At 36.8% G+C, this 12,264-nt stretch overlaps 1 protein-coding gene across 5 annotated transcripts in view; it reads right to left on the bottom strand.

Moving 5' to 3' along the window:
* Positions 1 to 12,264, bottom strand: part of ULK4 (unc-51 like kinase 4) — a 529,164-nt gene that overhangs the window by 423,798 nt on the left and 93,102 nt on the right. For 4 of the 5 annotated variants that reach the window (XM_061195276.1, XM_061195278.1, XM_061195277.1 and 1 more), the window contains exons 19-20: positions 11,121 to 11,204; positions 1,272 to 1,433 (exon numbers count right to left, since the gene is read on the bottom strand). In XM_061195276.1, coding sequence (XP_061051259.1) covers positions 1,272 to 1,433; positions 11,121 to 11,204 — 246 coding nt within the window. The remainder of the gene's footprint in view (positions 1 to 1,271; positions 1,434 to 11,120; positions 11,205 to 12,264) is intronic. The other variant, XM_061195279.1, reaches the window with a different exon arrangement.

The raw sequence follows: 12,264 nt of genomic DNA, 5'->3' as shown, positions 1-12,264 counted from the left end.
AGACAGGTTTTCTTTTAAAGGCCCAGGATTAAAACGAATGCCTTAAGATGTGACTCAAAGATGCCTTGAGAAAGTTCACTGGTGTTTTTAGGACAGATACCAGATAGGGTTGAAGAGAAAACAGGCCAGAAAGGAGCAAGCTTGTGGCAATAACCCTTTAAAGAAGTATGGCTGGGGTGGGGGGCTGAGGAGGGATGGAGGTACATCCTAAAAAACTTTGGATATGTTTTTATGTGTGTCTTTTTATTTTTAATGTGGTAAAGAATACCTGAACACTGATTAGAAAGATCTAGTAGACAAGGAGAGGGTAAAGACTTAGGAAAGAGCAAAAATAACCACTTGAGTGAGATTCTCAAAAAAAGAAGAGATGGAAGAATCATGGACACGTTTGTCTCTGACAGGAGAAGGGACAGTTCATCAGCTGTAACAGGAGAGAAAGAACTGAGGCAGGATAGGTGTGGATGCAAATAGGTCCAAAGATGCGTAAGACCGACACTGGGATAATTCCCGCTGGATGTCTCCATTTTTCTCTGGGAAGTATCTACTGAGGGGGAAGCCATTTACTGAGGATGCAGGAGGGAAAACGTGGGATTGGAGGGTTAAGGAAAGAGGATAAGGTCTGAAATTGGCACAGTGAGAAGCACAAAAATGAGCAGACTAGAGAAATACAGGGCGGGTACCAGATAACGTTGAGAGTCCAGATAAGACTGGTGATCAAACAGAGTATATAAATAAATCATATGAGAAAGGGCTGTATCTGTTCAACCGACTATTAAATTGATACAACCAGGTTAACATATCTTCATACATAATTATCCTTTACATCAAGTCATTATAACCATGGAAGCAAAGTAGTAGACAACCAATCAAAATACAGAAACTGCAAAATCACAGGTGCTTGAACATTAATATGAATTCATTTGAACCGCATGATAAACCCATTTAACATAAAGTCTGAAAGAGGGAGCTAACAGGAAAAGTCAAGGGACACTAGAAATATACCAAACCAAATTCTGCACCCTAACCACTGCCATGGTTTTCCACTATCACCTCCAAAGAGTTTTTGAAACTGTAATTCATGGCCACACAAGATCCTACTGGAATTTCCTGACAGTCCTCCTGCTTCAGGAGAAAATCAAATTATTGTTCTTACCAACTGTTACTCTGAGATTTCTACCTATCCAATGAAATTTACTCTGTATCTAGCACAGTTCTTCAAGCTTGGTATTTAAACACATGCAAATATATCCCCAAAAGATGCTCCATCTTACCGATATTGCAGTTATCCTAAGAGAATCAACAGTGGAATGTTTGAATAGGTACCATAAAACAGGCCCAGTTTCTCCTGTAATAAAGCCCTGGGCCTGAGCAGAAAAGGTAGTGCAGACATTTTCAATAATCTTTGCTGCCATGTGATTAACAACACGTTCTTCCTAGAGAGAGAGAAGGAGTAGAAAACAATGAGAAAATTAAATAGGTATTATTTAGGATGAGAAATATATACACATCATTTCTTCATAATCACTGCTCTATAAATAAAGCCCTGATACCAAGAGTGCCCCTGGATGTGTTAGGTGTTTTAGGAGGTGTGGTCATTTTTTCAGGCTATTATAAAACTATTACATTTGGTTAATCACTAAACCTAGCATAACATAATTCTCCACATATTTCAATAAAAAGGCTGAAATAATCTGGAAAATACACAATTATAACTTACAGCATAACATAAAAACTGGAAGATAATTTTAAAATCATAAGGAGTATGCAGAACAATCTTCAGAAATTACTCAGGGCTGGAAATAATTAGTGTACCAATAAGCTAAAGACCACCTAAATACAGGGCATCAAGGAAAGTCCGAAGAAAGAGATTGCACCAGTGGTGTGACCAAATTAACCCTTAGACTAAAGGCTGTTCTGGATTGTTCTAACAATGCTTAAAAGTCTCAGAAAGGATCAAGCTGTTTCCAGGTAACTTAAATAAGACCAAGAAAAAGCACAAAAGTACTTAAAAGACTATAAAGAAACAAAAGTGCCCAACATAAAAAATCACGATGTCTGACATCCAGTTAAATTCACACACACTAAAAAGCAGGAAAATATGACTCATAAAAAGAAAATTTAATTAAGGGAAATGACACAGGTGACAGAATAAGAAAAAAGTATTTAAATGGCTATTATAAATACAGTCCATACACTCAAGAAAAAAGAAAGAAGAAGCAAGCATAAGGAAAGAAATAGAAAATTTAAAAATGACCCAAATCAAAGGGCTAGAGATTATAATGTCTTATATGAAAAATACACTGAAATGGATTAACATATTAGACTCTGCAGACTCAATGATTAGTGAAGATTAGTGAAGACACAACACTTAGCAAAAAAAAAAAAAAAAAAAAGAAGAAGAAGAAAGAAAAAGAAACTATCCAAAATAAACACAGAAAGATATAAGACTGGGTAAGAAAGAAAAAAGCATTGGAACATCAGTGAACTGTGGGACAACTTCAAACAACCTAATGTATGTGCAATGAGAATCCCAAAAGGGGGCAGAGGGAGGCAGAAAAAATATTTGTTTGAAGAACTACTGGCTGAAATTTTTTCAAATTTATGAAAATTAATAATTCACACTCTAAGAAACTCAATGAACCTCAAGTAGAAAAAAGAAAAGTCACACCAAGGTACATCATAATCAAACTGCTAAAAACCAGTAATAAAGAGAAACCTGTAAAAGCAGCTAGAGTAAAAAGACACATTATGTAGAGATTATCTAACACATAACCTAACAAAAATAAGGATGACAGGAGACTTCTCATCAGAAACAATGTAAACCAGAAGACAGTGGAACAATATCTTTAAAGTACCAAAAGAAAAAGAAAAAAAGATAACTGTCAACCTACTAATCTATACCCAACAATAACACCTTTCAAAAACAAAGGTAAGGGACTTCCCTGGTGGCGCAGTGGTTAAGAATCCACCTGCCAATGCAGGGGACACGGGTTCGAGCCCTGGTCTCGGAAGATCCCACACGCCACGGAGCAACTAAGCCCATGCGCCACAACTACTGAACCTGCACTCTAGAGCCCAAGAGACACAACTACTGAAGCCCACGTGCCTAGAGCCTGTGCTCCACAAGAGGAGCCACCGCAATGAGAAGCCCGAGCACCGCAACAAAGAGTAGCCCCCGCTGGCTGTAACTAGAGAAAGCCCATGCGCAGCAACAAAGACCCAATGCAGCCAAAAGTAAAAATAAATAAATAAAATATTAAAAAATAAATTTAAAAAAGAGAGAAAAAAAAGAAAAGGAACATTCTTAAAAAAACAAACAAAACAGGAAAAATAAACAAAGGTAAAAGTGAGGAAAATAGGGACAGGTTGGTAAAAGGTACAAATTTTCACCTGTAAGATGAATAAGGTCTGGGGATCTAATATAAAACAATGTGACTCTAGTTGATAACACCGTATAGTATAATTGAAATTTGCTAAAAGAGGAGAATTTAAATGTTCTCACCCCAACCCCCAAAAAAGGTAACGGGATAAAATATGAGATGACTGATGTGTTAGCTCAGTGGGGGAATCCTTTCACAATGTATGCATATATCAAATCATCACTTTGTACACTTTAAATATCTTACAATTTTATGTCAATCATACCTCAATAAAGCTGAAAAACAATTTAAATACCTATCTCTGATAAAACAGACAAAAAACAATCAGCATGAACATAGATTTATAGCTATATCTATCTATCAGATTAACAAGCTTGACCTACTGCAAGAAAAAAAGCACATCACCCAACAATGGCAGAATTTCACCTTTTTTTCCCCCTAAGTACATATACATACTGAGTCATGAGAGAAGTCTCAACAAATTCCAAAGATTTAAAATCATACATACACCACTCCCCCTAACCACAATACCATTAAGTTAAAAATAATAATAAAAAGATAAATAGAAAAAACATAAAGACGGGTATTAAATGAGAAAGAAACAAAAGAGGTATAGAATTTGTTAAGTTTACAAAGCATGTAATGGGGTAAAACAGTTAAAGGAACATGAAAATTTACATGAAACCCAACCAATATAAATCGTAGAACCCTGTGGAGCTTCCCCCTTAAGATTATCTGCCGCAGAAGAAGAGGAGGTACAAACCTCACCCTAGCAGTGAACATACCATACTTTGTGCCTCTCACCCCACCAAGTCTCTGGAAGCTGGTCTACTCCCTACTCAGTGCAAACTCAGGATCGCTTCTTTGTGCCATTCTCAAAGGTTTGCTTCAAGACACATTAGGTAACTCCATACTTAGTATTGCATCCTACTAATAATAGCCTTCCAAATATTATGAATAGTGATATTAAAAGGAAAAACACAAGAAACCCTGCATCATTCCTATTCCACATACATGATGCTCACTTTCACTACATAAAGGCGAGGAGAACTGTGCGTACCTGCAGAGAACCCAATGTTGATGGCACACACATTCTTTATTAGGAAGATTAAACTTAAACTGTGACAGTTCCAAAGACAGAAAATACAGCTGTACATTTTCACTTTTATCCAGTATCAAGAATTTTAACTTATCTCTCACTTTCGTTAACTAGTGTCTAAAAACACCTCAAAGATAATACATATAATGGCTAACACCTCTATACATTCTAGTTCAAGCCCCATCTTTTTCTAATTAAATACAAGCAATTTACCAATAGTTTTCTTTTTTAAAAAGCACTAAAACTGAACATTCAATTTCCTCTTAAAAGAATTTTGTTACATCAAAATTATCTAATAAGCTATTGTTGAGAAATGAATAATAAAGCCAACCATTTATTTTTTGAACCTCACATTTTAACATATGCCAGGTGTCACTTCAGCACCCATAATTATATACAGACTATTATGCAAGCTATAAAAAAAGAGGTGGTGGATTAGATACAAATGCATAAATTAATCTTCTCCTCTAAACATGTGGAAACACTCTACGTACTATTTCCAGCTTCTGTGTGCACTGTACAGTAGGTTGCTACCTACCCAGATAAAAATAACTACCTTCAAGAAAAGCCAGCTTTCTCAGCCTCCCTATTCCATGCACATACAGAACATATGCCATGTAAGTTCAATGCCAAATATTCCTGAGATCAATACTGCAATGATACCAAGGGGAGAATTGCTCTTTGCTACTGTCTACAAACATGAAGGTCAAAGCAATGGAATGGAAAGCTGTCAAAGAGGGCCCAAGTCAGAAGCATGTGGAAGATCAACCAACACAGGTACCTTTCCTTATACAAAACATCAGATGGGGCCCCAGGGCTTGGCCAATATCAAACTACTCAAGAGTGGCACACCTGGGACTGAAATCCACATCCTCTGACTCCCAGCTCAAGGTCTCCGAAATGCCAGCCCCAACTCTGAAACGATGACTCAGTGTCACCATGGGTACCTTTTCTTCTATATTGCCACACTCTTTTTAAAACAGTTATACCATATCTTCCTTTTTTTTTTTTTTTTTTTTTTTGCATGTTCCACCTTAAATCTCTCACTCTAAATACTTCCCCTCTTTCCACCTGAGCATTTACATCTGTAACAAGATCAAAGGCATTTGACTCACATCTCTATTACCATTGTTAAAATTATAGAAATCATAACAGGTTGACCTGTTTGGAAAACAAGGTCATAATCTCTTAGGTAACTTTTTGAAAAAGAGAAAACCTACTGAAAACTATTTAAACAAACTCATGACAGTCCCAGTGTAAGACTATCTTCCTCTCCCTAAATGGATCTCACAGCATGCCACAGGATAAGGTAGGTCTGTGGGCAAATAACTTTGAAAACATCACATACGATATGCGCCCATGGAGATTCATAATTAAAAGCTCTGAAAAGTACTAAATACAAACAAACGAAACTATTCAACCTTGTTTAACCCAGTGTGTCCCAAGGTATTTGACCGGAAAACCCTTATAACACATGTGAATTTCCCATGGTAAAGCTAGTTATCTATGCACAATGAACAAAAACAATATGTATAATTTAAAACTAAAATTGTCTTCTAAGAAGTCTACATATCAATTAAAACAAAAAAGTAAAATTTCCATTCCGCTTTTCTCTCAATGCACAGATTAAAGGGAGGAGAAAAGGGAGTACAAACCAGAATCAACAGCCCATGTTCAACAAGGTACATTACTAAGTTTTGAAAGTGGAAAAAAGAAGTCAATTAAGTTAGGCAAAAAACATCTCAATATATTTAAGAACAACAGAAATAGCACAACAATGTGAGTTACCTAACTATATACTTAAAGGTTAAGGTGGTAAATTTTATATTAAATATATATGTTTTACCACAATTTAAAAAAATACGAGAAATAGAACAGACCACAATCTTGATCTATACAGTAATGCAACTTTGTTATTGCAACAAAAGAAAAAAGAGGCAATAAAATCCCACCCACCTGAAAAAGTTTAAACCATCTCATAAACAACTCGGGACCAAGATAAAATTTTAAACTAGGGATTATCTATAAAATAACAATAATGGAAACACTACATGTCAAAACAATGGGATACAGCTAACACTAGGTTGAAAGTTAATAGCCTTAAATGTCTCAGTAACTACACAAGAAAGAAAAAGGAAAAAAAAAAAAAGCAAATGTAGTTACAAAACAACAATAAATGGCATACTAAACCAGGGATAAAAAAAAAATTTTCTTTCCGAATAAATGAAGATAGGGCAGTGTCTTAATCGTTTTCGCCTTTCCTGTGTCCAGCCAGTACATAATATGTTTCATAAATGCTACCTGTAAAGAACGGGAGCTGTATATGAGAGAGTTAACTTAAGCAATGAATTAAATACATTAGCTGAATGTCATCAAGAATTCAAAGGAACTTCAATCATCTTATTCCAGTGTTTTTTAAACCAAATGTGTCATTCTCTTTTTAGTTTTCTCATTGAGTATGCCTTCCATTTTCACTAATATCAACCAATTCTCCTCAAAGTTATTCATAGATATATACTCTCAATCAACATCCCAACAGGTGAACTTGCATATAACTTTTAGAATCAACTTTTTAAGTAAAAAGGAACCAAAAAAAGCTAAGAAACTCATGAAAAAGATTAAAGTGGTAAGAAAAAACGCCCCTCTATATTTTTAAATTATTAAAAATAAATACTATTAATTTAGACAGCATGGCACAGATAATAGGCCAACAGAACTAAATAGAGACCAGGAAGAGACATGCACATTGACATGACAGAGGTACACTGCAGAGCCATGGGGGGAAGATGGACTTTTAATTAAGTGATGCTGGGATAACAGATTATGTTTACTTTTTAAAATAAAACTGGATCCACGGGGTTTCCCTGGTGGCGAAGTGGTTGGGAATCTGCCTGCCAATGCAGGGCACACGGGTTCGAGCCCTGGTCTGGGAAGATCCCAAATGCCGCGGAGCAACTAAGCCCGTGAGCCACAACTACTGAGCCTGCGCGTCTGGAGCCTGTGCTCCGCAAAGGGAGAGGCCGCGACGTGAGAGGTCCGCGCACCGTGATGAAGAGTGGCCCCCGCTCGCCGCAACTGGAGAAAGCCCTCGCACAGAAACGAAGACCCAACACAGACAAAAATAAATATAAATAAATAAATAAATTTATTTAAAAGAAAAAAAAAACTGGATCCACACATAGCACCACACACACAAAACAATTACAAATAGATTAAACTTCTAAAGGGAAAAAGGAAAAATAAAACTTTTAGAAGAAATATGTAATAGACCATCTTAATGAAGTTGGAGTAGAGAAGCTTTTCTTAAGATATAAAAAACACAAATCATAAAGGAATGGATTGATAAATTTCTATTAAAATTAGGAACTTCTGCTTATCAATAGACACTGTAAAGAAAATGAAAAGACCAAACAAATTAGAAAGTATCTGGGATACACATAAACAACAAAAAATTAATATCCAGAATACATTTTAAAAAAATTCCTATGGGTGGAGTACCATGACATCTGAAATTTTTTCAAACAGTTCAGAAAATAAACGAATGAATAAATAACAAATACACATATATGGATAGATATACACACACACATATTACAACAAAGCAAAGAGGGCAAAACGTTAACAGTTGAACCTAGGTGATGTAAATAGAGGTAATCATTATAGTTTTCTTTCCTTTTCTAATACTTGAAACATTTTATAACAATAGGCTGGGTAGGTGGGAGGGTGGGAATGAAGGTGTGCCGAATTCCTACAAAGCAACAGAAAAAATTAAGACAATCATTTTCACAACAGGAAAAACTACAGAAACCAAAATAAATAGAAAAAGATGGTCATTCTCATTAGTTATCAGGAAAATGCATATTAAAACTACTTTGAGAAACAATTTAATGCCCACGAGACTGACAAAAACTTAAAGTCTGACTACATCAAATGTTCAAGAAGATGTGAGTTAATGGATATTCCTATACACTGCTGGTGGGAGTATAAACTGATACACACGTGTGTCTCTGAGGCACACATCAACAACATACTATTCAGTGGTACAAACACTTTACACAATCAGCATGTACCAATCTCAACCTAACTTTAAGCAAAAAACTTAAGTCTCAAAAGAACACAGTGCCAGTCCATTTATAGAGTTCAACATTTAGACTCAATCAACGTAATATTTAGCAATACATTCAAAAAGGGAAACACTATAAAGAAAAACTTGGGAAAGTAAAAGAGAAAAAAATTTTAAGAAAACCTTGGGAAAGTTTATCACCGAACTCAGAACAGTGTTTACTCTTTGAAAGAAAGTACATATTGCAATCCTAGAGGGAGAGAGAAAAATTCTCTAAGCAACCAGCAACACCCCCCTCGGCATTTTTTTTTTTTTTGGCTGCATTGGGTCTTCGTTGCTGCGTGCGGGCTTTCTCTAGTTGAAGCTAGTGGGGGCTACTCTTCGTGGCAGTGCACGGACTTCTCATTGAAGTGGCTTCTCTTGTTGCGGAGCACGGGCCCTAGGCTTCAGTAGTTGCGACACGCAGGCTTCAGTAGTTGCGGCACGCAGGCTTCAGTAGTTGCGGCACACAGGCTCTAGGGCATGAGGGCTTCAGTAGTTGTGGCCCACAGACTCTAGAGTGCAGGCTCAGTAGTTGTGGCCCATGGGCTTAGTTGCCCTGCGGCATGTGGGATCTTCCTGGACAAGGGCTCGAACCCATGTCTCCTGCATTGGCAGGCGGATTCTTAACCACTGCTCCACCAGGGAAGTTACCCCCCCACTTTTTTTTTAAATAGAGTAAGTGGGTCAGAGTGTGTGCTTTTAACCATACTCCTACATTTCATATACTCTTCTGTATATGAGGTACATTTCACTAGAAAAGAACCTACATTCAGAAATACCAGTAGGGGCTGGGAAAACAGTTTTCTACGTTAAAAAAAATTTTTTTTTAATCATTGAAGTGGCTTAAAATTTTTTTACCTCAACTATGTCCTGAATACATTAGACAAATATGCTAAAGAATTGCTACAATTGAATTATTTTTGTAAGGATAGAAATCTTTTTTTAGGGGGGGATGATCACCTCTGAATTTATTTAATAGGGACAATATTAGTGTACATGCTGCCAAAGCATACACTTAAATGCTTTTCAAACATATAAAATTTTCATAAATTAGAGAGTTCTGGACTTTTCTCCCTCTTAATGAAAAGTATACAAAACTTGTCATACATACCAAGACAATAAAAGGCAAGTGTGTATATTCATTAACTATATCATTAGCTACATCACTATTTTACAGTTATTATTTGTTAACAATACACATGTATATCAAACGCTATTCTTTACAATATGTACTCAATGAAAACACAGGAGGGGGTGGGGAGGATATATTTAATAAAGGATACCACCTCATGGATTAGAATTGATCATCTTTTACTAGGCATTAATCTAAGTTTTATAAATTAAAGACACAAAGTTTTAAAAATTTCTTTACATCATTTAAAAAATTCCTAGAAGACTCCTTTCTCCTTTGAGCTCCTATATTTTATTCTTTTGCATGAATGTACTTGACAGATTCCACTTTATATTTTTATCTTATCTCCCACAACAGGTAGGATCTGTGCATGAATAGAAATTCCACCTTCTTCATCCGTGTGCCCCCAAGGTGTGCCTAGCTTGAGGCCTTGAATGATAAATCCAAACATGTCTTTTGACTATAGATAAAAATAACTTAATTCTCATATTGTTGATAAAGTACAGATTACTGGCTTCATTCACATCCCACAGTGACAACTGACTACGTAGTTAACCCTACAGGCGGGTAAGTGTTCACACCTCCTTTCTGGATCACTAGGGGAAAACCTTGCAGAGATTTTTCTACACTTGGGGCATCATTCCATTACCATATAACGCATGAAGTAATGAACTCAAAAGAAAGATGTTTATTCTGACATGTGTTTTTTTCATTCCTTAAGGAATGTTTTTAGCTTATGGCTCTGCCTTGGGTGAAACAATGTCAAGGTTTAAAGCAAACAGAAAAATGCCAACCTTTTAGGTCAATTACTAAATCCTCTACACAATTACACACAGGAACTACATATTCAGGTTGGTTGGTTGGCCAGCTGGCTGGTTTTCAGCCATTAACAATAGCATGAGAAGGGATGTGAATAAATTGGAAAAAAAAAAAAAAACACATCACATAATAACTACTACTTAATATTAAAATCAACAGATACTAGTGGCAGCTTCCCCGTTTCTGAACCACAAAATGGCAACCTGACAAGATAATCACGGGGATGTTGAAGGTTCGCAGAAAATTCTCTGCATACACCTTGCTTGTTAAACTGTTGTATCGATAACTTTAAAAGGGGGGGCAGGATTAAGCATATGTTATTGAGAACTAGTTAGGTTGTTTATATTTGCTATCACCTCTTAAAAAGCAAGACATTTAAACAAGTGAATGAGAGTTAGTTCGTTTTTACACTTGTTCCACTGTAGGTCACTGGCTCACAGTGGCTTGTCGGGATTACTTAAATTCAGGAGCAATACAGTGCTTGGTTGACAGGCTCCTGCACTGCTGCAGGCTACAATCCTCACACAGTGCCTGAAGGGTTATTACAATTGCAAGCGTCTACAGAGGACAACAAAGGAGCCTTACCCCTTCCCGAAGGCACCTCATTAGCACCGTGTATGCAGCCGAGGGAACAGCCCAGCATTCTCGGGGCTTCTTTTTTTTTTCTTCCTAAAATGAAGTGGAAGGAAAGGCAGTGAAGCTAATAGCACAAAAGATATTAACCCTTTCAAGAAAAAGGCTCGGTTTCATATATACAAACTACCTAAAACTTCTTAACATTCTATTGAAAGTACAGCCTGACAATTATGACCTGATGAGGGGTCTTTTACTGCACTGTACATACAAGGTGTTTCTTCTATTTCTCATTATGTTGTATATGATGTTGATAAGATCCCCTCAGCAGTAGCTAGATGGAAAGAACTAAGAAATGACAGTATGACCTGGTCGATAGAGAAACCACTCCACTGATAACTGTAGGTGATGATACAGTGACTCCTACCTAAAAGGTATGACATTATCCGTAACGATTTGAAAGCACAGAACACACAGATTTGAGTAATATCTCCGGATAATCCATAGGGACAAGTAAAACTCAGGATGCTACCTAGCAAGACAAAGCTCAATAAAAGTCAGCAATTATGATTAGCGGGTACACTGATTTTAATGACATCAGGAAAAATTCTTTCACAGAAGAACCAAATTAGAGAGAGAACCGCAAGAACACTCCTGGAACCTATCAAATAAAATCACAAACTAAACCAGGGGCCACAGAGAAAGGTGAAAAACAATAATCTCTTTATAGCAGAAGAAATTAGGCTCTGCTTAGAATATTTATTTAAGATTGTCCAAATGTTAGAATTGGTACCTTACTGATCCAAAAGTATTTAATACCCATGATGAGAATTGTGACCCATTAAAACTGTACCCTTAATCATGGAATTCCACATAGGGTCATAATCTAGACATTATCATCCAGAGCTGCTCCAGCTCAAAAATCGCGAATTCAGCACCCAATTCAACTTCCAAACACAACTTTCCTCCCTTCCAGCTCATTTATTCAGAAGGCCCACCACAACCTTTCCTTAACATCACTGGACTCTGCTCCCCGTCTCCCCTCCCCCACCCCTTCTCTTTCCCCCAGTCTATCCCCTACCCTCCCTGGCAGCCACTTAGATTCCTGGTCTATCATTTAATCACTCTTGCCAAAGGCCTGAATGACCTCACCCTC

The sequence above is a fragment of the Eubalaena glacialis genome, chromosome 7, assembly GCF_028564815.1.
Source record: "Eubalaena glacialis isolate mEubGla1 chromosome 7, mEubGla1.1.hap2.+ XY, whole genome shotgun sequence".
In the NCBI taxonomy this organism is placed as follows: Eukaryota; Metazoa; Chordata; class Mammalia; order Artiodactyla; family Balaenidae; genus Eubalaena; species Eubalaena glacialis.
This window is presented reverse-complemented; position numbering and strand designations above follow the sequence as displayed.